This window comes from Gobius niger (genome assembly GCF_951799975.1).
Source record: "Gobius niger genome assembly, chromosome: 12".
Taxonomy (NCBI): domain Eukaryota; kingdom Metazoa; phylum Chordata; class Actinopteri; order Gobiiformes; family Gobiidae; genus Gobius; species Gobius niger.
In genome coordinates, this window is record NC_136863.1 from 14,673,439 (window position 1) to 14,700,109 (window position 26,671).

Genomic DNA, 26,671 nt, shown 5'->3' on the forward strand with positions numbered 1-26,671 from the left:
TTAAAGTAGATACTCTCAGATACAATACTAACGTTACAGTATACTTCACACCAAAGAATTAACTCCTATGTTGGCAATTATTCTGGACAATACCATTATCAGATTCAAAATTCAACAATGGTGTCTCCTTTAAGTTTGATGGGTGGCACACAATCTTGCTGATATCTTTAGCCTTGTGAGGACAGTCTAAAGCCTTAGGGTCTAGTTGTGTATGGTATCTTCAGTTATATTTAACTGTGTTCAGGGATTTACAAAGAACCAGCGGCAATTACCTCCAACATGGCACTGATTAAAATGCTATATAAATAATGAGCTCTTAAAGGTAAGTGCGTATCTAGCCCTGTGGTGTAGCTGTTATATCACCAGAATGCTGAGAAGACTGTTTTCTGATGATAAGTGAAGTGAATGCACTGTGCAGTCACCCGGTGTGCACTAGCTGTTAATGTTATAGAATAAAACATGTGATTTTGCCCCCTCCCACACCCGCCTGTCAGTCCCTGCTCTGCACACCTGCTTTCTGTTTTCTATACCTCTCCTCCTCCTGCCTCTGCCCCGTGTTCATACGCTCTTTTCTACATTGCCAGGTCTCGCGTCCCCATTCCCGGCTAATAAACCTGGGTTGGAGTCGTACGTTGGGTCGGGAGAAGCACAATGAGGTCAGGGCGTTAAAGACGAATGGGCCTAATCTGGTTTGGCCCAAGCCATCTGCTGGAGTCAGCTGGCTGCTAACTGTGGGGCTGGCTTTTATTATATCAGTGCCTTCACATGGCATTTAATCAAAGAGCCTTCTCTTACCACCGGGTGTTTGTGGGAAATAAACAGGGGTCCCATTAGGGCAGCAGAGTAATGAGTCTGTGTAATATAAGTGCAGATTGGCCACGGTATTATGGTGGATTTCACAGAACCTTCCCTGTATTGTGGGTTGATTTTAAAACGATGATTTTAAACCTCATACTCAACTTTATGAACCTAAAGGTTTGCAGGTTCTGTTCAAAATGTTCAGCACCAAGAAAATGTGTCTAAAATGTGATTAATGTTGAGCGAGAGGTGCTGGTTGGAGATCTCCGTTAGAAGCTATTGGGCTTTTCCCGTAGAATTATGTAACTGTGCATATTTAGCAAATGTTTTAAATTTGAGTGTTTTATTTTGGGAAACTATTAATAAAAATAAAAATGAGCCACAATTAATCGAATTTCACAAGAGCGGTTAATCGTGACAAAAACATTTGTATCGATTGACAGCACAACATGTTTTTTTAATCATCCCAAGACAGCTCTCAAAGTGTTTACTCGATTCGACACCAATCGAGTAAATACAATTCTTTATGCATTATTGTATACAACTGTACGTGGCATATACAATGATTAATGATTTCTGAGGATGATTTTTTGATGATTATTGTGATTGTCTATTTAATTTATTTATCCTATTTTGTATAAGTATTTTTCCATTTGCTGCAAATGAAGGACAATAAAGTTATTCTATTGATCTACTGATACATTGATTATAACAACTGTTAATTTATAAATGCACTGGTTTAAAGACAGCCCAATCCTCTGGGGCCCCCTTTAACTTGCGCCCCCACTGAAATAGCCTAGAATGCCCATATCATAGTGACAGCCCTGCAAAAAACATGTTATTGATCTACAGTTTGACATTTATTGGTGATCTACTATAATACTAATTTTAACAATTTCATATTATTTACAGGCTGTAGCTAAATGAGTCTGCATAGTGTGAGAAGCCAAAATTGAAGAAAGCCCGGGCTGATCTCTCCAACCTCTCACACACAGCTGGACAAGTTGCGCTGTAGAGCGGGTGCCTGCAAACCACCGAGTGCTGGTTCATGGGGAAGTGGACTCGTTTTCAGACAATGTTTTGAATGAAGTTGAGATTGCGCTGCTCAGTCAGCGCTGTGGTGTTTACAAAATGAGGGGGGCATTGACTTTTTCGAGCCTGTTACAGCAACAGCACAGCTCCAGTGCCTGAGTGTAGAACGCTCACTTTGAATGGTCTACAGAGTCCTTCCTGTCGACTTCGCCGTTTTGTGGTAAAATACAGATTGCATGTTACCAGCCTGCACCTGTCACTGCTTTTGCCCAAAGCCGCTCTCACAAGCCACTGCAGGGGAGCAAAGCACAAAGATGGGCCGTGGACTATGACCGGGGAGACAACATTATGCGACTCCTCCAGCACAGTGAGGACTGTTCATTAGTGCGTCTATCAGCTATACTCAGGTCATATTATTTTCAGGACAACATTGTGAATTATTCTTAATGTTTTTCCCCATGAAACTATATTTTGTGTGCAGCATACATTTTTCTGTACGCATTACTACGCAAAGAAAGAAAGAAGAGGAGCAGCTTAGAGGGAGCATTGCACCCAGGCATGTTTCATGTAATTTTTTATTTTAAAAGTCGTCATCTACACTTTTTTTCTTTTTAGACAACTTTTCATTCTGAAGTTCAACTAGTAAGAAAATGTAGGTTCATGGCTAGACTATAGAACCTGGCCAATTGTTTACTATTGAGGTCTTTCAGAGATCTATGAACTAAGCACAGAAAAAGTAAATACTCATTTCCATTGAGAAAAGAAGGACCCGTGAGCTAGGACTTAACTTTAAATGCAGGAACAGGATATAGTTGTATAAAAATACAAGTTAAACTAATCCTTGCTCCCGCAGCATGTTCCTCACTGCTCCACATCTCGTCGACAGCTTGTCACCCTGAAGGATCAGAGCTTCCGCGGGCGTCACTCATGACTAAATGATGTCCCATTTGAAAGACTAAGAGATCTGTTTTTTTACGTGGGCCCTGTGTCTATACACGTTTTAAAGAGGCTGCCATCTACAAGACTTCCAGACTCTTTAATAAATGCCTTGTGATTAAGAGATCAAATAGAAGAAGTTTATTAGTGATTCCTCTGATCAGTCCCTGTAGCGGCGGAACAGAGGGGAGCTCGCACGGCATACCAGATCTCACTGGAGAGTTGCGAGGGAAAACACAAATCCTTACTATTGTCTGAGCTTCGAATTGTTTCATTCCTGTTTTTAATATGATCAACATATGCAATGTTGAAGCTTTGTCAATGACATGTGGAGGCCATGCAAAAAAAAAAAAAGTATTTGTTGCTGTTGAACAGTCTTATCTTCACTTCTCATTAATCCTGGGTAAACAAGCTCTAATTTGCCAAATGAACACAAAATATGGCACTGCACACTAGGGGTCCTCATCACAGGATACTCTTCCATCAGAATTATTTGATCTCTGAAATAGACATCTCTATCCTGCCACTTCTGTGATCGCAGTCCAACTTCACAGTTATGACGATGTACCAGAAACGTTGTGAGAGCATGTCTGTTTGAAATTCTCAAGACAAGATCATGGTTTGCTCTGACGTTTTTTTTTTTTTCACTCAGAAGTTTAGCCGGTAATATTTGGAGCGATAAGGTAACAGACATATTTACTCCTGACAGGGTGTGGGTGCCTGCGAGACCTGATCCAAATCTAATAATGGATTGGCTGCTAAATGAATTCCTCTATCGGCGGCTGAGACCGAGTTCAAGCAATAACTTCAGAACAAAAGATGAGGAATTAGACAGTGTCCTGTAGTGCCGGGCATATGACTTTGAATGTGTAAAGAGAAGAGATCAATCAATGACAAGTGCAAAAAAGGAATTTGTTCGGCAAGTTCAGCTAACTCATGGCGATACATACAAAAGACAATATTTCTCAAGTAGCAGCACAATAAGCTAACTACTGTGAAATATCTATACATAATGTCGAAGGCATTCACTAAATAATATTGCTCTTCACAGTCAAAGCTATCCACAGCCTTGCCACCCACACTGAGGCACAAGATACAGTATAGAGGAAGTAACGTACCACCAGATTATAGCTTATAATATAGTTTCCATGTGGTGCTGCACACTTCATTTATCTATATATAAGAAGTACATTTGTATTTTGAATTTCCGATTCCCTGAAAACAAATGGACAGAGAAAATATAGTAATAAATCAGGGTGTTGACAGCCAAAATATCACAGAAAAAGGGTGTTGTTGCCACCAAAGCCGCAAAGGTGAATACCATTAATTCAAACTTCAAACAACTACAAATCTGATTATGGTATTCTGACATTTATCAAATCACATGCACATGAATTAACTCTGGGGGAAGAAAACAAAGTCTTATCTCGGAAAGACAAGCATCTAAGGATGGATGAGCATCAAAGAAGGACTGCAGACGTCATCTGTTGCATCCTCAGACGCACTAATGGGACACATGCAGAGGGTCATGGGAAACGCATTTGGGACCAATTACAAAGAGCCAACTGGCTGGGATTACCCTGCATTTTGTGGCCTAACCTTTTGCCTGCATGGAGGATTGATGACATTGAAGGCCTAACCGTGAAACACTCAAAAGAGTTCAATCAGGAAGCAACTGGCACACTGCTATGTTTATCACGCTAACACCTTTTTATTGCTTGGTGTGTGTGGTCCTGGCCGTGGTGAGAGAGCATCAAGTTGAGACAAGTGGGTTTCAAACCACTATGCTGGATGATTCAATGCATTGCCAACTTTTTCCATAAACTTTGCAGTGCTGTAGCTCCGAAAAGAAAACATTGCTGAAGCAGAACAACAACAGATTCAAACATCACATAAAAAGGAGATTGGACATACCTTATCTGAGTACACAAAGAAGAGGATGAGGAGAATGAGCTCTGCCAGGAGAATTATCAGCAGGACGATGAAGAACTGTCGGAGAAACAGGGAGAGATGTGTTGAAATAACTGTCATGTAAGTCTGTTACACATATGTTAGTTATGTATGTTTGAGTCTCATTAAAAGATAGGTTGTTATCAGATGTGCCACTCGAGATGAAAAGAGTCTCACTAAAGAAAAAATCACTGGATAAACACATCTCCATATATTTATAAGGGATTGTACATTCAAGAGCCATTGACATGTTTCTCACATTGTGGCGTGACAAGATAAAGACAAGACAAATAAAAACATTATTAAAGTAACTTGTTTACTTCCCTCTGGGGGTAATACAAGTGTTAATGGGATGATTGGGGAGTCTTGCGTCTCCCCCCGTGTCTCTGTCCAGATAACCACCCTTGCAACTTTCCCCGCCTCTGGGTCGGAGGCGCAATACACACTAATGGAATCACTAAGAAGAAGCTAACAGGCTAACAGGCAAAACTAACCACGGGCTAGCGCCACTTTAGCAGTGTTTACAGTCAAGTTTGAGTGAAAAGAATGATCTCCATTGTGTTATTGGGTTGTGGCACAAGGTACAATAACCCTCTCTCCCTTTGTCTTTTCCGTCAGCGTAGTATTTACTCATGGACAATTAATGAGTAAAAAAACAACAACACCTGCAGTGGCGCTTATTGCCTCTAGGGGCATGAGTTACTTAGTTCTGCTTTAAGTAGCTGAAGAAAGAAGCTTCCAAGCCTTTTCAAACAATTGAAACAAACATCAGTAACTCGAGGGGGGAATCCATATATAGTATACTGTGTTATTTTCTGATTTCCCCTGAACACTTTTGAAAGACACTTTGAAAGGTCTGACTCTAAAAACCAAAAAATATGTCTCAATAAAATCTTTGTGAAAAAGGATACAACAAATACAACAAAGGATACAACAAATACAACAAAACATTTTAACATAGGGTGTTGCTTCATGTTTGATCTCGGCCAGCCTCTTATGAACTCTGTCGAATGAGAAAAAGTTTTTGAGGAAATCCTATTATTCCAGACTTGGAGTTGGAAGAAGTGTTGGGAGCCTAATTTGTGCCAAACTCTAAATGAATGACTTTGTGGTGGGCTGAGTGTGTGTGCGGTCGGCTGCTTTTAGTCTATCGCTGCTGCTGCGCCTTCACACTCTGTTTGTCACATTGTCCTGTTGCGGCGCGTTAAACGGAGAGCCTCTGTTTGCACAAATTACTGGTGCGCTCTGATGACTGGAGACATGACTGTGTGCGCGTCTGTTTTTCGCCGTTTGTGGGCGTATGCTCTCACTTGCAGCGATTCACACTTTAAGAGGGTTTCCGAGCTTGCTGTTACAGCCAGATAGTCCTGTATTTTCTTTCGGAACATGTTTTTGTACAACAACAAAAAAAAAGTCAGTCTGCAAATAGTTTGGCAGAAAATTTACAGAACGGGTAATATACAGGGACATGTCCAGTGTTTTGAATATTTCTAATCCAATCTAAATGCCAACAACATTTGCGTGACTGAGTGCATGCACAAAGACCAGAGAGGCACGAATCAACTTGTCTAAGCTGAGGTATGAACTTATCTCAGTATCAGTATGTAAAAACGGTGGCCTATTCCTTTAACATTTACCAAAGATCTAATTTTGCTGGACAAAGACATACATTCTAAATCAAAGCCTGGCTGACACAGCAATAAATAGAATTAAGCCTATAGAGCGCATTCACATGTGTTATTTTCATTCCAAACTGAGAGGAAAAAGTTCCATAACCTGGAGCTGTTACTGGCCATTATGTAAAAAGGTAGTCAGTGATAGGACTTTCAAAGACTGGCTCATTTATATATTGGCATTTTTTTTACCTTTTTATTCAAATCGTCCAAAGTCACACTGGGACTAATTTTTACCCTTTGAAAAACGTGAAGGCCTATGCGCCACAGAGAAAAGAAGCTACAATCGTCTGCCAAATCATTTTTAGTGCAAAAAAAATTGTGTTCGAAGTATTACGGTTTCAGTCATAAATGTCACATTACTGTTAACAACTCCAAAAGAAGCAATGTTTGGATTGAATAGTTAATTGCACCGGCAATGGTCCCAATTTAACATGAAACCGAGCTTGTTTAATGCTCATTTAGAAAGTTAGCAAGTGCACGTCTCCAAAGCGACTTGCAAATAAAGAATGAACTTATAGGCAAAACACAGTGCACTGATTTGTATCAAAACAATGAGATGCCCCAGAATACATTTGTTTGATTATGGCATTTACTGAGAGAAAATCAAAATGACATTTTGAGTTTGTGAAGTTTCTAAGAGACAAATCACTGTGGGCAAAGACATCACCAATCTGGCTGCTGTAATAAGCCTGGAGGTTATTAAGGATGGGAAAAATATAAACCAACTCCAGTGTTTTTGCTGATCAAATCAACAAATGAAGCATAGCTCGGTCTAGAAATGCTCAATTACTGCCACAGAAAACTTAAAAACGGACTTAATGAGAGTCTTGAGAAACATCCTTTTTGCACATTTGATCTTTCTTCTCCTTCTGCCGTCTCTCTGATTCACTGTTGTGACGGAGGTGAAAGGAGCTGATGTTAGGGTTAGCTGAGGATTTGGAAGGGCTTTCTGACTGACGCAAGACCTTCAAGGGATTGGACTGTTTGTGATGTTAAGAACCCCTCGCCTCAAAAACCTCACCTCCAATTCAAAGTTCCTATACATGAAAGTGCTTTTGTGTGGCGACTAACCTCATTCCTTCCAGGGGCTGAACTTTTGTAATTAACTTGGGACCGCTTAAAGATAAAAACCACTTTGTACAAGTTTGGTGCGCACAGTGGCATGTCTGGAAATGGGGAATTCTTTGTAATGAATAATAGAACATGTACAATTGTGGAGCCGGTGAAAATTAAGTGGCTTTACTGCAGTGTGCCATCTAAGGCACACTCTCCGGGCTAATGTTGCGACTTGCTGGGCACCCTGGGGTTTAATAAAATGCAGGGCCGACTTTCGCTGTCAGTTGTGAGCATCTGGTGTAGTTTCACTTGAAAGGCAACTACAAATATGCTGCCATGTTCTCAGCGGCCCGTGACGGCCCGAGCGGAGGTGCGTGTGAGAGGCTGCATCCCTGTGACAATGCGGTTGATACTGTCTTTGTTTTCGGCTCACCCAGACCACTCAAGATAACTTTGGGCAACTCTTAAGACAGCACCCAGTTTGTGTGGCTCAACTTTCTTCCTGTGTGTAAAATACATGGTTTTACCGGCATGGTTTTACAAAAGAAAAAGCTTTTCAATCAATGAATCTTAGAGAGTGAGTCCTTTTCAGTTTGAAATAAACTGCAATATCTCGAATAAGTCTGAAAGGCATGGACATTTATGATTCTTTCTCAGTAAACCTTCTGGGATAAAAATTCAACCAGTGAAAATCATTTTTGACAAAGGCCGTGAGTATATTTTTCACACTTGTTAGTACTTTTAAAGGAAATGGAGAGCGAGCTTACTCGACGTGAGCTTGTTTTCCGGGGTCAGCGTATTACACGGATTTGCATTCATCAGTGAAGCGTTACATTTCTGCTCGAGGGGCGAATGAAAATGTTTGTCATAGAATTGTAAAAGACACGTAATATATTTGCATAGATATGTAGTTACGTGTGCTGCTGAACAGGTCCCTAAACCCCATTCAAGGAATTAGGGATGCACTGATACCACTTTTTCTAAAACCGATACGAGTACGAGTACTTTGATTTAAGTACTTGCCGATACCGAATACCGTTACGAGTACAAGGCGTTTTCAAGTGAATAGACGGTTTATAGACTGACTTTTTCACAGCAGATTGGTTAATAATTAGTTACTTTACTCATTTACATTTCCTTCAATAAAGTAGGCTTCCCTTTTAAGAGAAGTCATATCAGAATTAAACATATCGATTTTAAAGTTCTTTTAATGGTTTTTAAATGTCTTAATGGTCTTGGTCCTTCTTATCTCTCAGAACTGCTTTTACCCTATGAACCTTCACGGCCCCTTCGCTCCTCTGGCAGAGGTCTCCTTGTTATTCCTAAAGTCAACAAAAAGACTTATGGCGAGGCGTCTTTCCAGTATTACGGCCCTCGCCTCTGGAACGACCTGCCGGAGGAGCTCAGGGCCGCAGAGAACGTTCATGTTTTTAAGAGCAGGCTCAAGACCCACCTTTTTAGCTTAGCTTTTAGCTGATTTCTACTTACTTACTTATTTATTCAGTTATTTTTATTATTATTTATGTTTATAATTATCTTATTATACTAGTTTTTAGTTAGTTTTATATATATGTTTTTATTATTCTAATGTTGTTATTTGTATATTGCATTTTTGCATTTTTAGAATTTCCAGTGTTTCCTCTGATGGAGCCCTCTGCCCCGGGAGCGGTGGTCGGCTGTGGCTGTGTGGGCGCTGTCCTCTGGGTGCCCGGATGGAGGTGTGGTGCTTCTGCTGCACCTCCGCGGGGTGTCCAGTGGTGGTGCCCTGTGGCTGTGGCTGATGTACCGCTCCCGGTGCAGACGGCTCCTCTGATGGCATTTCCTTACCTGGTTCATCTGTACCCAGACTCAGCACTACGTCCATTATTTCATCGTGTATGTGTGTGTGTGTGGCTGCGTGTGTGTGTGTGGCTGCGTGTGTGTGTGTGGCTATGGGGAGGGGGGTGGGGTGAGCAGTGTTGTCTGTTTGGAAGAGTGGGTGGTTGGGTGGGCGGGAACTGCTTTTAATCTGTAAAGCACTTTGTGTTACAACTCTGTATGAAAAGCGCTTTATAAATAAAGTTTTGATTGATTGATTGATTGATTGATTGATATGCCATCTTATTAAAAAAATAAATAAATTATAATCTCTATTGGAGTCACCAATACACACTAATGGAATCATGAAGAAGAAGCTAACAGGCTAATGGGCAAAGCTAACTGAGGGCTAGCACCACTTAAACAGCATTTACAGCCAAGTTTGAGTGAAAAAAAAAAAGTCCATTGTGTAATTGGATGTACAATATCCTGCTCTCACTCTGTCTTTCCTATCAGCGTAGTATTTACTGTCACGGACAATTATTAAGTAAAACATCGTAACATGCTACGACACCTGCATTGCCGCTTATGGCCTCTAGGGGCATGAGATACTTAGTACTGCTTTAAGAATCGCCAGAGCTGTTAGCAGCTAGTTAGCGGCTAGTTAGCAACATTAGCCTGTATCTTATAAACATTGCAGAATCCAAAACAACAACATTTAGCTCTGGTTAAATCCAGCACAGACTCTGATCTAGGGAGTGTAGTCTGTAATAAAGTCAGCTCTATGTGGAATATTGTATTTCCAATAAAGAATTCTCCAGTTTATTTCTATTTTCTCGTGCATCCCGTAGGAGCGCCGGCTGCACATCGAGTGGTATCGGTTTCTTTGTCATTAATGAGTACGAGCATAAGTACAAGCGTGTGGTATCGGTATCGGTGCATCCCTACAAGGAATGTTTGGGACTAACTTTGGCACAGAGTTGGAAAAAATGTCAATATGTTTTAAACCGTGCAGTTAACAGGCTTTGATTATTTATTACTCCATTCTGTTCTGGTTAAAGGTTGAGAGCGGTAGTTAGAGGGTAAAGAGCATGACACACCAAGGCAATAAGAGGCAGTGCACGGAATCAGCACATGTTTCTACGACCTCCATTTTCAAACTAGGAGAGAAATACAGGCTCTTTTGGCCGCTGAGCATTGGGCTATCATCATAAATACTGGCAGTGCGTGGTTGATGTGAATGAAACTCACGCTCAGGAGCAGGCACTTGTTCTCCTTTATGGCGCCGAGGCAACCGAGGAAGCCCGTAACCATAACGATGGCTCCGACGCCGATTACCATGTTGGCGGCCGAGAGCGCGGGGAATGAGGGCGAGAAGGTGGCGAAGCTGCCCTGAGACACGGACAGCCAGATGCCCACGCCGAGCAACCCGCAGCCACATAACTGCAAAGAAAGAGAGAGAGGGGAAAAAATGAAATAAACAATTAGGAACAGAGGTGACAAGGTGAGACGACACCGCATAAGTGCGCACTGCTTCAGGGTTGTTTCGGAGATGTAAAGGTTCATTTGCATATCTTTCAAGTCTGGAATAACGCAGACAGGCCTCGACAACAGAGCGGTGGTCAGTGGAGCAAGGCTGGCAGTGAATTTGCAATGAAGGGAAAGATCCTTTTTTTTTTTTTTTAACATAGCTACCTCCGAAGGCATTCAAATTATGGCAAGGTTCGTGAAGTGTCTTGCCCATGGACACAATGGCAGTATGCTTTTCTGCTCAGCTTGGGGACCCTGTAAAGCACTACAAACTGTGTGTCTTTGAAAGTACTATAAATAAACATGATTCTTTACAGCTACTGGCTAAAATGAGGATAATTTAACCTCTTTTATCGAGTTTGGCTGTGCCCAAATCTAAAAGCTTCTTGAAAAAAAGCACCAGAACAGCATCAAAAACTAGACAAACAATGTGATGAAAGCAACAAAAAAAGCGATGGAAAAGTGACAATAAAAGCCACAAAAACGCAATAATAAAGTGACGAAAAGGCTTCAAAAGGGCAACAAAAATGTGATGAACACGCATCAAAAATGTGATGAAAGTGTAACAAAATAGCAACAAGAAAGTGTTGACTCCAAAAAGTGACGGCAACACGCAAACAATTTGAGGAAAAAGATCTGTTTAGATCAATTTTTGCTAGCTTTCAAATGCGGCATTACACAGGCCTATAGGCTGTGAACTCTCCAGTCAAGAAGCTTTTAGATTCTGGATAAAGCTGAATTGGAGAAAATGTGCAAAGGCAGCCCTGGAATTCAATTCAAGCATAAAGTCGGACAAATCTATACATCAATTAGACCAGTTAGCTTTCAAGTTGAGCAAACCCAGACCACCCTTGTATCGACCACTTGAAGCTGTACCGCAGTTTGAGAACCTACACACTAAATCACCACATATACAAGGGCAGACTTACAAGGAAACCGTTTGAAAGAAATCAAATACATAAGAAAACAAGAGTTTTTACACCAATTATGTCTCCAATAAACCCGTATTACTCGGTGAAAGATTAGAACAAAATTTGGACTCAGGCCGTGCTGGTTTGCAAGTTGGAGCTGATTATATTAAACCCCAAACAAACAGAGAAAGTAATTACTGGCACCACAGTGAAATGAGCACTAAAACCACACTCTGAAAGCGTCTGCAGTGGGTTGGAACTCCACCTAGAGGGAGCACTCTTCGTTAATTCCTCCCTGTCACGCTGCCAGGGATGCGCCCGAGGCTATTAGCGTACACTATTACTCTGAAGGGAGAAAAGTTTTTATCATGGTGTCTAAGAGGGAAATGTCACTGGTTAAATTACGGGGAAGTACGGCTACTGTTATTTTTGGTGATATGAAGATGATAATGTTAGAAACGGAAGCTTTTACTACCAATTTTTCCGAGTCCCTTAATGGATCTAATCTCTAATAGCGACGCTCTAAGGCTTATGTTGTCAAGTTAATAACTCAATTATTTTGTTTTTTCCCTAAATTTAGCAAAGAGATTTTCATAATGAAGCCAAAAGACACAAAGAAACAAACAAAAAGCCTGAAGACAATATTCTGATGTAGGGGCAAATTTCAGGGTATTTACCCAATTCTACTTGAATAATCAAAACAAAGCAATCGACCATACAAGCAAAAGTTTTTTTTGAATTTCACAGCAAGCTTTTGATCTCTGTGTTTTAGGATTGTATGTGATCTATTGTTAATTTGCCAAGAGAAAAAACTCAACTTCCTAAAGTTCCAGATTACACACTTCAAAGATTTCTTCTTCTCCCAATGCCAGCAGATGCTAAATAATTTCTAGCCTAAAGTTTTCAGTCCTTTTGGCAATAGTACAATCCGGTACAGTATTACATTTGAATATAGTAATGTACTATGTTTGTGTTCATCGTATAAAAGGTTAAATCATCGACTGGACTGGATTTTGGTAAAGTTGAGGATGTTTCGCTTCTTGTCACAGAAGCTTCTTCTTAGCTCTTTAGGTCATAAAAGACACTATTAAGCAAACTGGAGTGGACTAAACAAGACCCAGGCGCCTCCCAGAATCCCTCCTCCTCCACTCCAGTTTGGGTAATAGTGTCTTTTCTGACCTGAAGAGCTAAGAAGAAGCTTCTGTGACTAGAAGCGAGATGCCCTCAACTCTACAAAAACCCAGTCCAGTTGATGATTTAACAATTTCTATGATGGATACTCCCTGGATGACAGCCTTCACAAACATGTTTGTTGTACAGTCGGCTCTTTCATTCTGTAGGCTCTTTCAAACAACTCTATAATGTTAATAATGTTAATAATGTTAAATGTAGCATTCTTTAATTACATAAATGGGGTCCAACCCACCTCTACTCATCGTCTATCACAGATACTACCATTACACATGGCCAGTGAATTATTGCATCTAGTGACATTTTTGTCTGCACCTAGTAAAATGAAATACCCAGGGCGGTCCAACCTTAAAAAAACTAAATAAAAAAATCCCAAATGAGATAAAATATGTCTATGGCTTCAGTGTATATCATCATGCTGCCACCTCTCCCCCCTCTCCTATACACACTACTCCCCCAATTCCTATCCAATCTCCGCTCTGCCGCTCCGGACCACTTCAATGCCTGTCAGCAATATGTTGAACCAGACCTGCCGTGCATTGCAAACAAACATTATACGGGGAAACCTATTCCCAACCTGGAAGTCATCATCTGCTGCAAATCATGGATAAGCCAGCAAAGCCTTGTCTCCAGAAAATGAATTCTAAAATATTCACGGCAACACTGCACCGAGCTAATTTTCTCTCAAGCTGACAAAGTTACAGCTGAGGAATGGCCCAGCTGATGCCACCGCACTTGGGAATGCACCGCGCACCTCCACTGACAAACAATGGGAGCTTCAGTTTGACTAATGGCTTGGTGCAGCCAAACAAAGTGACTCCGAGCGCATTAACAAAGTAAGAGTGAGAGGTGAAGGGAGGGGACTGCAAATACAGGGGTTATGAGGCGAGGAGAGATGTGCCAAGTCTAATAGGTCCTGTAGGAATCAAATGTACATAAACAGAGGGAGGGCGATCGTTCAAACTGATGGAGGCAGCCATTGTTGAGGGGTCAGCGCAATTAACCTTTGACCTTTGTGATTCTGTATAAGCAGAAATAATCTATGATGATATAATGCAGATGGGACTGGACAAAAGTGGCACTGTGAAGTCACAAAATATGGTTTGGAAGCAATTCCTTCAAAGCCCTGTTCCTCAGTGTTATGCCTCAAAGTTTGTACTTTAAGTCCTTCAGCATTTCATGTTTTGAAGACATTTGACAAATTGACAGGGGTCGACCGAGCTGATACCACACCATGTACCATGACAAAATAACTTATTTCAGCTACTCCGCTCTATTTTTATTCTGGTTTGGCTGGAAATATAATTTATTACTGTGACTGTTACTAAAGGCACTGTTCCACATAGCTCTACCGCCACGATCTACGTGCACGTATCGACTCTACCCAGTAGGGGAGACCGGGTATGGTTGAAACATGGGGAGAGTTGTAACAGCACCAATTCCACCATTCAGAGATAAGATAGGAGTCAAATGTATATAGCAGTGTTTACCCACTTCCTCCCTGATCCCACATGGTGGTTGTCAAGGTTGTAAACAGGTGCCTGTAGATTCTATAGAGAAAAAAAAAAGGAATTTTTTTGACCAAGACTATTTTGTTTAGTGCTTGTACTATTGCACAAAAAACATATGACTTAGATAAGATTGAATTGTAGTTTCTCAGGCAAAATGTGATGCGCATTTCTGCTAATTTCAAACCATTATGCTGACACAGCTAGAGAAACAATGGCTGACATTCAACTAATGGCATTTTCTTGATTTTAATACTTTTACAGAATGCCTAGACAGTCGAAAAGAAAGACTGACAGATTTGTGCCAGCTAATGTTTTTAAAAAAAAAAGCATCTGATTTGGTCAGAAAGAAGGGCAAGTCAGATCAGTCGTGAAGGCACATGGGATCTGCCATGTACAACTGAGCAGATACAAAACACAGCAGAAGCTGAGAGACCGGGGTCCAGTGATCATCCTAGTGTAGGTTACTGAAGCATGTGCTGGCGGACTATTTGACTCAGACAGCAGACCTGTATTATGGACTGATTCCACCTGAGGTAAGCATGACAGGTTAGAGAGAGAGAGAGTGATTGTTCTGGATTGTTCTTTTATTTAAATAAACCTCTATTGGAAGCATATCACATGACGTGGCCTCTGTTTTTATTTCTTTTGTCTAACTGTTACAACCTACCCCGGTAGTGGGGTAGGTTGTAACACAGGAACACCACGTATTTGACATCAACTCACAAGGTCTGTGATATTCTTCCAGGGGTTTTAATTGGTGCCATTTGTAGTTAACAAATGCAGGTACTTTGTATAAAAGTTTGAGAACTCTAGCTAAAAAAATCAGTGAGTTACAGGTGCTGAAGCAAAAAGTGTTACATTCATACCCAGTCTCCCCTACATGCTTTTGTTTCCACTACCCGACACAACCGCAGTTGTTGTGGGCGACGTCCCCACAGAGAAGCACACTGTACAGATCATCATTAAAGTTTTGTAAGCTGCGAGGAGAACAAATGTGGACAAATGCTGCATCATTCAGAGGTGCCAAGGCTCAGAAATGTTATGCTAAGTTGCACTAACAGCAGCAAAAGGCTAATATCGGCAAAATCCACTTTTAGAACTGCGGTATGATGTTGAAATATTAAATACCTATGACCTGCGTGTCATTAGTGAGGGCTGTCCGCTCTCTCGTTGGCCTACGAGAGGCCAGCAGTCTGTTCACATCACGTCAGTCTTGGTTCAGCACGCTTTAGTCACAGCCAGAGGACGGTCCCAAAACGTATACCTGGTCTGACCGGTTTGGCAGGCCTCTGCAGTGGAAAAGCTCGCCAAACACTGGGCTGAGTCGTGCCTGCCTGTGGAAAAGCGACTTAATGCTATTCATTTGACCATTTCTAGAATTGAGTATAATACTGAATACTTGAGAATACTTGAAGTGATATTTGTAGTTTTAGTATTCCGTGTGTAACGGCAATACTAATGTACAGAAATCACCACATCTGCTGCAATATTTAAGCAATGTTTGGAAGTCACATTGGCAGAGTTTGGAATACACATTTACACCCTTTTCTATATGTTCATAAAGTCCTTCGAACAAGCCCAGTTTGACAGCACACAAATGGCCATCAAATGACATTAAGTCAATGGAGTAAGAACACAATTACTGTGAATACATAAAAGCCTATTACTAGGTCCAGGCACTGATGAACAGTGTTAACCATGAAATTAAATGTGAATGCTGCCGTCAAGGCTGAAGTCACAGAAGGTTCGCTCTGCTTTGCTAAAACATACGACGCATACTGTAGATTGAATTCCTCACCAACATGAATGAACAATCTGGTGTGTCGGTATAGGACCGCAGGTATAAGGGCGGTGCAGTGAAACAGTTTCAATCATGAGTTATCTAAATAATTCAGAAGGCACTGCATTCACTGGGAGGCACTCGTGGGTCCCTAATGCCTGCCAGATTAAAAAGTGGGAGAGAAAAAAAAAAATTCAACTGAAAACTGCAGCTAAAGGTCACGTCCCTATGCATTATAGTTAATACATAGAAGCACAGCTGACACCCAACAGAAGGATATGTTATACATCATTTAGGAGGCGGAGGCTATGGTTCGGTCTTTGGTGTTGGAAAGTTGAATTTGGAACTCATAAAAAGTTAATGTGTCTACTAAACGTATTTTCCTATTTCCTTTTGGCCTTTCCACAATAAATGATCTGCCTCACAGCTTGCAGTAAAATTGATTTGGCTTAAGTCTTAACACAGCTGTCCTAATAAAGCCTGTTCTATAAAACATTTGAATAAATAGAACAATAACAACAACATTTTTTTAATTGCGTGAGTTCAAAGGTAAAACAATGCATCAATGACAAAGAAGAGTAAAGATAAACAATATGAGCTTGGCAATAGTTCACTAGAAAAGCAAAAGGTCACTATTGATTTTTATTATTGGCTTCCAGGTTGACAATGAAAAAATGTCTCAATTCACTTCTCTTCTTCTTCCTCCTAAAAACTGGACACATTCAGCCAGGGTGAACATTTACTGATTATGCAGGATATTATTTGAGTACAATTACTATTCTAAAGTAACGCCACTATGTAGAGCTGAAGCAAGCATTCGGCTCAACCCTAATATATAGCCCCGATCATCCATTGGCAGTGAAATAATAGGTATGTAAAAGCAAGACTGAGTAGAATGAGTTGTTTCCACCCATTAAGGGACACGACATTACAGCATAAGTTCCCAGATGTTGCTCCCATTCACAAAATCCGATGCCAAACTCTACAGAAGGATTCAGATTCAACGAGGATCCGATGTCCCTGGCCGCAGATAAAGTAAGTATTAGTTCTCGTATAGTGGATTTACACCAGCGGGCAGGTGGTGAGGACCATTGTGCCTGCTCTTTAATTGTGTTAAATGCCCAGTGAAGGGAGATCATCCAAGTGTGTCACTCTACCGCCTGGCCCCGTTCGCCCTGTCTGATCTGTGTTTTAAAGCCATCCACCTTAATCTCCCATAGCCTCCTCACACTTAATGCTACTCCTACTACTACAACTAAAGCTGTAATACCAAGACAATGAGGCCAGAGAAATACCTCCACTCTTAAGCTTTGATCTGATTGGTCGTTCTGTTCTTGGCGTGTGCCACTCAGCTTGACCTCACGTCTGTCGGATGAGCTCCTTATCTTCTTTTTAATTGCTGGACTGGTCATGTTTATATATCCCATCTGTGAGAAGGATCAAGGATTACTTTAATGCTACTCTAATGCTCGGAGCATCGTAAACAGAAGATGGCAGAGACGGTGGGTAGACGATAGACACTATGGTTTTCATAATCACAGATACTCTTAATACTTTCACTGCACAATGTCCATTTTTTATGGTTCACTAAGGATGCCATTCAGGGAATGTGTCTTTCAGAATGAACGTTTAACTTTATTGTGACCACGTTCCCGTATGTACTGTATGTTATAGTTTGGTGATCATTACAAGTTTCCAGTTAGGTTCCAGAGGGGACCTGGGCACACAGTAGTAAAATATTTGTCGTCTCGAACCGAAAGGCAGAACAATAGTGTTGGGAAGATCTGCAAATTTATGGGGTATATCCCCAATGTCAAGATGTGAGAAAAATCTGGAATAATTCGGGCAAAATTGGGAGAAATTATGGCAAAAATAAGGGAAAAAAATGGGGAAAATGTGGCAAATATAAATATTAGGGGAAATATTAGTAATAAAAAATGAGTAAAAATGAGGGGAAAAAATTGGGAAAATTAGAAGAAAAAGAAAATGGGGCAAAAAAATAAAATAAAATAAAAAAAAATAGTAAGGAAAAGTGGGAAAACAAGCAGGGAAAATGGGGAACAATCATTTATTAGAGCTGAAACAACAAAGTCACTTTCTTTAATGCTGCATTCGATAATTTTATTTTTTCAATACCACTAGTACCTAAAATACCTGGTTCTGATACTGTACTGGTATCGTTTAGTGGTACCCAGCCCCAATGGGGAGAGCTTCTTCGCTTACAGTAGACAAAGTGTAAAATGGTGAACGCCTGTATATGATAACTCTGAACTTATCTTACACAAACACATCTCCTCTAAGGTCTTTAATATCTCTGAGTCACATGTGATTAATGGTGCGGGACTACAATCATGGTCATTTTGTTTTCATGAAGCGTCTGAATATAAAAAGGCTTGACTGCATATTCCGAATCTTTTTGGCAGACTTGTTTATTTAACACTTGCGGGCATAAGATTAAAGCAATCAAAAACATCTGACCACCAGATAATTATTACTACATTCAAAGGTGTGCAAATATGTTTGATTTTGAAGCAGCAGCCGAGAAAGTGAAGCAATTGCCATGAATTCGGATAGCCTAGATGGTTGGCCGTACATCCGGAACTTGAAAATACCAGTTTTTAACAAGCTTTGAGACAAGGATGAATCTTTTAGTGCACAACTGCTTCAACTTTGTATTTTTTCACTTTAGTTGCAAAAAAAAGAAAGAAAATAACCTACTGTCAAAACCGCAGACTTTCCCAATCTCTTTGTAAGGATGCCGGCTCGGATTTAGGCGCCCAAGTTATTATTAAATGTGTGTTTGAAGGGTGAAATTCAAAGCTGATGGCAACATGTCTCTGGAGGGCAATGATGAAAAATGCTGCGACAAAAATGTGCACTGCTCTCAAAGCTGAAATGGAGTTCACAAAGTTAACAGCACATGTGACAGTCGGGATGGACAGTGGTGAAATGGATTAACGCTTAAGGAGTGGGACTGGGATGAGATATGACCTTTTCAGCTCAGTGTGGCCACAATTTGGAGTGCACCTTTACGTCAAAGCGGAAAGGGCTGCTGTCTCTAATTTGCCATTTGTCCACCGTAAAGTGACACAAGTACCCAGGCACAGTTAGAAGGAGATGACATTCACCGGCAAAGCTGCGAGTATGCCTCGTGTCTGCAAAGGTGAGAAAAGAAACTCGACAAATGGTGTTATTTATATCTAAACCATGCAAATAATTGATTGGCTTTCAATCAAGTTGAAAGCTTTTGTACACATTAGTTGGTATATGTTTTTCATTTGGGTAGCAAAGTGGGCAAGACATCTAAACACTTTAATAGGCTTTAATAGTATGAGCAACACAGGGAGCGGCAATGGGTGTAATGATTAAAACCAGAAGAAAAGTTGCATTTGGCTTGTATAGCACTAGAAACAGCTGTACAATATTAATTAAAACACCACCGTCTGAAATGACATGTGCGTGGGGAAGTATTTTACTTTTTCTTAAGAAGCCAGCCAGCCTCTTGAACACTGCTTCCGTATGTGCACAGCTACAGACCAGGTCCAACGGTTCTCGCCTTCCGGCTGAAAATAATTGAGCTGTTTCTCTGCAGGGCAACTGCTAAGGAACTTTCCAAACAGCGAGAGAAGGCTAGTCGGTTCAACGATATGGTGTGAGTCTGAGGAATGGAAGATATTGCGCTCTAAACGGTTGGCTTGACACATGAGACATTGTACGCTGACGTTTAATTCAAGCGAAGAGTCAGTCGATGGAATCCGCACATGGTTCGGGCAACGCTACAGCCTTGCTCAAGGATGCTGAGGCAGTGTGTACGGGGAAGTTGGACGTCTTTGACCTTTTTCACACTCGTGCCACTCCGGGAGGTTGATGTGGGAATTTGCCGCGTCGTGAAGAATGACAGCTTTTGTCAAATCGTCACCAGTGCTCGTGACAGAGAAGATTGCCCCAGTGGATGATTCGCTGCAAGGTGGTTGAGCGACCGACCGACAGAGTATGCGCTGTTAACGCCCAAGAAAGCGTTTAGTGACAAGATTGACGAAAATGCTTTGTAAAGTGGCAGTAACAGATGGAAAAGGTGTCATTTTATTTTGAGCTCAGGCGTCATATGTATCAGCATCATGTCGACTCAACAGAGCATGCTTTTGATCCATGAGGACTGGTAAACGGGGCATTTTCGCTGCACTGTTTTGGCAGATTATGAAAGACAGAGCTAAAAAACTACTAGTTCAACAATATTTTGGAATCTGACCCATAGTCATTGTCCATCATGATGGAGAGCCACCATTGTGATGCCGAAGCGGTGGCCGAAGCAGCATTGAATGGCATAAGCCGAGCGTCATATCTTTTGTTCTCGTAGCCTTTTTCAAAGCTGAATTTTATGGAGGAAAAGCTCAGAGTCAGATGCATTGTCCGCTCACTGCCTCAGCTGAATCGTCAATCACCGTCCATCACAATGTTTCACTGTAAACATCGTCAACTGCCAATAAAGGGGACATCGCCCCACCCGAACCTCTTACCCTCTCGGGGCGACAGTGGCGCAGATGGTAGAGCGGGTCGTCTCATGATCGGAAGGTCGGGGGTTCGAATCCCACCTCCTGGAAGTGCACACTGCCGTTGTGTCCTTGGGCAAGACACCCCCAGTGTCTGTGTACATTGGTGTATGAATGAGAGTATGAATGGGTGAGTGGATCCTTGCTGTAAAGCGCTTTGAGTGCCTAATGTAGGTGGAAAAGCGCTATATAAGTAGAGACCATTACCATTACCTTTACCCCAACCTCAACCGAGCACATTTTCTCCAGTTTGGCATTAGTGATGAAAAAGCACAAAAACAACAAAAATGCTACATAAAAAGCAATGAAAAATAACAATGACTGACCAAAACATGACAAACGGGGAGAAAAAAAGAGCAGAAAACACTTCAAAAACACTTCAAAAATGTGACAAAAATGTAGCTACGATCAATTTTGTGGGTCTTAGCTTTCAAATGAGGCCTTACACTGTTGCTCTCCAGTCAAGAAGCTTTCAGATTTGGGTAAAGCCGAACTGGAGAACATGCTCTCGGTTCAGGTCGGGGGTAAGAGGTTAATTGTCATTTAAAGAAGAAAGGTCTTAAAGCTTGTCATTGTACTTACAGCAGCCTATAATAGATGCTTGATAGCTGAAACGTTAAAGATATGCAAAATTAATCTTACATTTTAGAATAATCAAACAAGCACAGTGGTTTCTTCAGAAGGCACTCGCAGAGTTTTAGCTACTCAATCTTTAAAAGCTATTACCGTTTCATATGTGCTATTCAGCTAATGTCAAGTTATCAGCCACTAATGGAACCGAACATGGGCTATGAGGTAAAGTAAATGCATCACGTCTTATAATGGCATTCCATAGGCACGTATTGCAAACTAACCTTTAGCTAAGTAATTACAAAGTGCTTCTATTAGCGCACAACTGAGCATAAAATTAGGAGAAATGCCACCTTAAAAGCACCGCGTGATGGTGAGAGGATGCTTTATCTCACCAGCATCGCCTCTGCCCTTTATTACAACATCATCTTTCTCTTTTACACAGAACACATATTTTCTATCCGTTGCACTTTAGCCGCCATTGATTTTGCAATGAAATAAAGACAGCTGATATTCAATCCAGGGAGAGGAATATTTCTCATCTTGTGCCTTATGACCCGATAAGCCAGAGCTGCACATAGCAACCAAAGAGCTAGATGGACTGCCAGTGATATGGACAAGGACATGACACTGTGTTATTCAACGGTGATATATGTTAAATTTTCTGCACCGTGAAATCTGTGCCAGTTGAGGATATTCATTTTAAAAGTATGTGTCAAGAGATGACAGACAAAAAAAACAAACAAAAACAAATTGTAGTCATTATTCAATCACTCCGTACTGGGTGGTTGAAAGCTCGACAAGAACAAAGTAGACCAAATTTACATATAATTAAAATGTTGCCAGACTTGAACATGTTCTAGATAGCAATTAATATCAAACGACTTCACACTTGGGTTTTGTGTTGTTGAGACGTGCAGTGATGGGCTCCTACACCCACTTTAAACGTGGAAAATGCAGACAAATCTCTGGGGATCACACATGGTTTCCCTCATTTTTTTTGGCTCGTCATCCTCATCTAATTTTCCTTGGACTTGAGATTGAAAATGACCAGTTCTCCTAACATACGGTCTTCCATAATTCCATAACCTATAATCTCAAAAGTGAAAAAGTTTTTTTGCATGTTGAAGTGGCCCCATTTATTTTTTTTCCGCCAGCAGCTTGAATCACTTCTATCACACCACATGAACCTTTATGCTAATTCTGGACGGTGCCAAGAGAAGAATGTGAACCATAAAACTGAACAAGATGGCTACATGAGAAATGATAACAATTAACTTAGAACTCCCACTTAGTCTAACTTCCATAATATTGCTATCCTTTTTTTTTTTTTTTTTGACATCAAGTGGCCTCTGTAAAAGACTAATGCCCGAGCCACTAGCCCCATTGATCGCTACAAGCTTGTACCAAGCATTTAACGCTCTTCGACACACTAAGCTGAAGGCAAACATGGAGCTTTCTAGTAAATTGTTTCTGAGCGATACCTGGGGGCTTCCCTGCCATTCTCCCCTGACTTCAGCACGGGAGCATAAGCAGTAAATTATTCACACTGTCTGCGAAGGTGGCTTTCAGGCCTAGAATAAACACGCAGAAATTCAAAGGCGAGGATAGATGCTGAGAAGTGAGCCTTAAAAGCTTCATCGGAGTGGTTAAAGTTTCATTCACCCACAAGAGCTTTCCTCGAGTTCCAGTGTGAGAGAGCTCAACCCACTGATAGCAAACTGATCGTCTTTCTATGAATAACAGCAATCGTTGGTTATTATCCTCTTTAAACACATGCATTCCTGGTATAAAAGAAAGAAAGAAAAACAACATTAGAAAAAGCCACATAGTACGAATAGGTTGTTTTCAGTAATAAGTGTAAAGAATATAAGAGGTTGGGAACAAATGGGAAAGAAAAAGCAGTACGAAGTCACTCATGCCCCTATAGAGGCCATAAATGCCACTGCAGGTGTCGTAGCATGTTGCGTTTTTTTTTTACTCATTAATCGTCTGGGAGAGTAAATACTACACAGACAGAAAAGACAAAGGGAGAGAGGGATATTGTACATCGCCACAACCCAATTACACAATGGAGATCATTTTTTTTCACTCAAACTTGGCTGTAAATACTGCTAAAGTGGCGCTAGCTTGCAGATAGCTTTGCCCGTTAGCCTGAGAGACTACGAAAAGGATTTATTAAGGTACAGAGGTTACTTAGTTAGTAAAAGGTGAACAAATAACACTATTAAAAGAAGAAGCCCTAAGAATAATGTAAGAATTTTCGATATATTTTGGAGCCCAGCAAAATTCTATACTTTCCGGTCAAGCGTCTTCTATCATTTTGACTACCACTGCAGCTCATGTCTTTTCAGTTTGACGTGTTTCCAAAGAGAATAGGTTGCCACCATTCATCACAGGCTTACTGGGGCAGCAAAGGTGATCCAATTCGCTGCTAGTTCTGGTTGGTCGCCTGGATGTGTACTTAGCAAAAGGGAGGTTACCTTAGCTCGTCTGGGGGGGTGGCGTCTCAAGTGGTGTATGTTCCTTCTCTCTCTCTGCCTGCCCGCTCCCACAAGAAGAGCTATTCTGTGCAAAGTGACTCGAAATCAATTGTGCCAGGAAGGATTAAAGACTGGCTGGTGTTTCAGTGGCTGTCTGGGGCTATCCCTGCTGTCTGTGCTGACGCATCGGCACTATCTCACACCTGACAGGAGCCGCTGCCCTGGGAGGCACAAGGTAGGTGAGGAAGAACAGGGCGATTGTGGGGGTGAAAGCTATTAGCCATCCCTGACTAATTCTGCAGCAAGATCTGCACCGTCCAAACAAGAATCTTCAATCAGGATGAGCACCCCAAGGCACTTCAATTATGCAACGAGAACAAGATGGAAAGAACCAAGAAGGAGGAAATCCGATGTGATTGTGGCTTGAAAGGAAGATGTCTATGACCATAGCCTAATATTCTAGATGGGGATTCCAAGGACTGCTACAGTATGTCAGGACTAATCATAGACGGTTGATCCTTTTAAAACATATTTCTGCCTTTTTATCACAAAAAAAAAAGAACAATCGCTTTCCTTAAGTGTTTCCCTACACTGAAACAAAGCCCTAATATTTTAGTTACCATCCATCCAGTCCTAATGCTGGAGTTTTGATCTGTGAATCAAAGACCCACCATTCCATCCACACACTACACACTCTACACCAGGGGTGTCAAACATACGGCCCGCGGGCCTGATCCGGCCCGCGATATGATTTAATCCGGCCCCTGCCCTGTAGAGCATAAATTCCAGAGTATGTAGGTAGTAGTAAGTCTCTAGCCCATTCCTGTGCCGAGTTATGATTTTTTAAAGAATAACTAGTATGCTCATTCTTGCCACTAGGGGGCATTAAATAAAAAAAAGGAAAGAGTTCCACACGTGTCCAGCAGAGGGCACTGACATAAGAGCTCAGGATATGAACAACACATGATATAGCCACGTGGTAAATGGACAGTCTGCCCCAGGGCGGCTGTGGCTTCAATAACAGCTTACCACCACAGAGTGTGGAGTGAATGAATAATGACTACTATGTAGAAACTTGTGACACCGGCTTGTAAAGTGCAATACAAGTGTAAGCCGTTGTTATTAATGAAGCTACAGTCAAATTGGGGCTTTGACCAAATCACAGCTTATTAATATTCATTTATAATAATATTTATATTTTTCATTTATATATATATATATATATATATATATATATATATATATATATAATTTATATATATTTATAAAAAAAAATCTTTATTATATGCGGCCCGCGACCCGCCGTGGGAGCTGAATTTCGGCCCGCGACCCAAAATGAGTTTGACACCCCTGCTCTACACCCTAAAGCCAAAGCCTTTTTACTCTGGAAAAATGTTATCATGATTTAAATGCATTGAAGGTGATTGGTCGGAAAATAAAGGTCACTCAATCTTCTTTACCAGACAATGTGCACGGAATGGACAAGTCTAACATCAGTGATGTGAAGCATCCCTTGTTTTACAGAATGCTCGAGCAACAAAGAAGGTGTGTAAGGGTTTGTTTGAGCCTAATGCAGTCAGCCGACTAAACAAGCGCTAGTGGAGCATTTTGCACATGAAACAGTTTTATAAATAACTTATTGTCATTGGTATTTATTTTTGGAACTGCCATGTTGTTTTCAGAAATTACATTACAAGTCTTGTAGAGATTCTGATTAAAACTGATGTGAGAGATTGAGTTTTAGCAAGAATTATAAATAGAGACAACATATGAATGACTATAAGCTACAGCAGCTCTGCGGTCCCTGATCTCTGATTGTCATTAGTATTGGATTCAACCATAAATGAAGCTCTGGAGAGCACAGTTTAATAAAGCCACCGACGGCCATATAAATGCCATAGTGGTTCCAATGAGCTCAATGAATACATAAACGCTGCTGATGAAGTAGGGAGCACTTCCAAACCCAAATCTGTAATTATACACGAATATTATAGCTTGCTGACGACATCAAAGCTGCAAGCGACAATACCTTATGAGGCAATTGTGTACCGTAAATTTCCAAATAAATACCCTTTTACGACTGCCTATTTTCCTCCACATTAAGTGCTGGGTCTATAGAGGCACACAAATGTTTGGCCTGTATAAATATCCCACTCCGTTTTGCCAGAACAGCCATGCCGAACATCCTCACGGGCAGCAGACGGTTGGCCAGCCTCCCATAGCATTTCACTATAGCGGAAAGGGCCTAATAAGGTTGCTAACTCAGCAGAGGTGCAGCAGGGCCGGACACAGTTGGATTATAGGAAGGTGGGACACGGTTCCTAGCAGAGACACCTCAGGTGTGTGAGAAAAGAGAGATCCCTAATGCGCCATAGGCTTTACTGTGCAGTAAGTAAAAAAAAAAAAAAAACATGTACTCAGCGCTTTTCCTAGATCCCTTCTAACCATCCAATGTTTCGCCATAAGCCGCAATTCAAAGCCATAGCGCAGAGCAAAGTGGCCAAATGGACACCGTACAACCTTGACGACAAGTATTTCTTTTCATTAAAGTGGGTACTATTCCAGTTGATGTGCTTCTGTTTGATCGCTCAAGAAGTTTGGCACGCAAAGCTACTGGCCATAGAATAGATTTTATAGATAGATTTTTTTCATTTCTTTTCATCATCATTGGAAAACTGATTGAATAGACGCAATCATGCTTTTCAATTAATGTCAAATGTCACAGTATTGATCGCTTCATGGGTTTGTGTATATCAACTGCCTCTAGGAGTACAGTTTATCATGACTTGTGAAGTAGCAGCAGTGCTTCACACCGCTGTGCCAACTTGTTTTTGCCTTTTTCTGCAAACTGCATTTGTAGTTTCTGTGTTTCACATTGCTTTACTGGATACTTTTGTCCA

At 41.1% G+C, this 26,671-nt stretch overlaps 1 protein-coding gene across 1 annotated transcript in view; it reads right to left on the reverse strand.

Moving 5' to 3' along the window:
- The window catches only part of tspan9a (tetraspanin 9a), a 102,957-nt gene that overhangs the window by 18,973 nt on the left and 57,313 nt on the right, over positions 1-26,671 (reverse strand). The window contains exons 2-3 of the mRNA XM_079568305.1: positions 10,497-10,688; positions 4,681-4,755 (exon numbers count right to left, since the gene is read on the reverse strand). Of these exons, the coding sequence (XP_079424431.1) occupies positions 4,681-4,755; positions 10,497-10,688 (267 nt within the window). The remainder of the gene's footprint in view (positions 1-4,680; positions 4,756-10,496; positions 10,689-26,671) is intronic.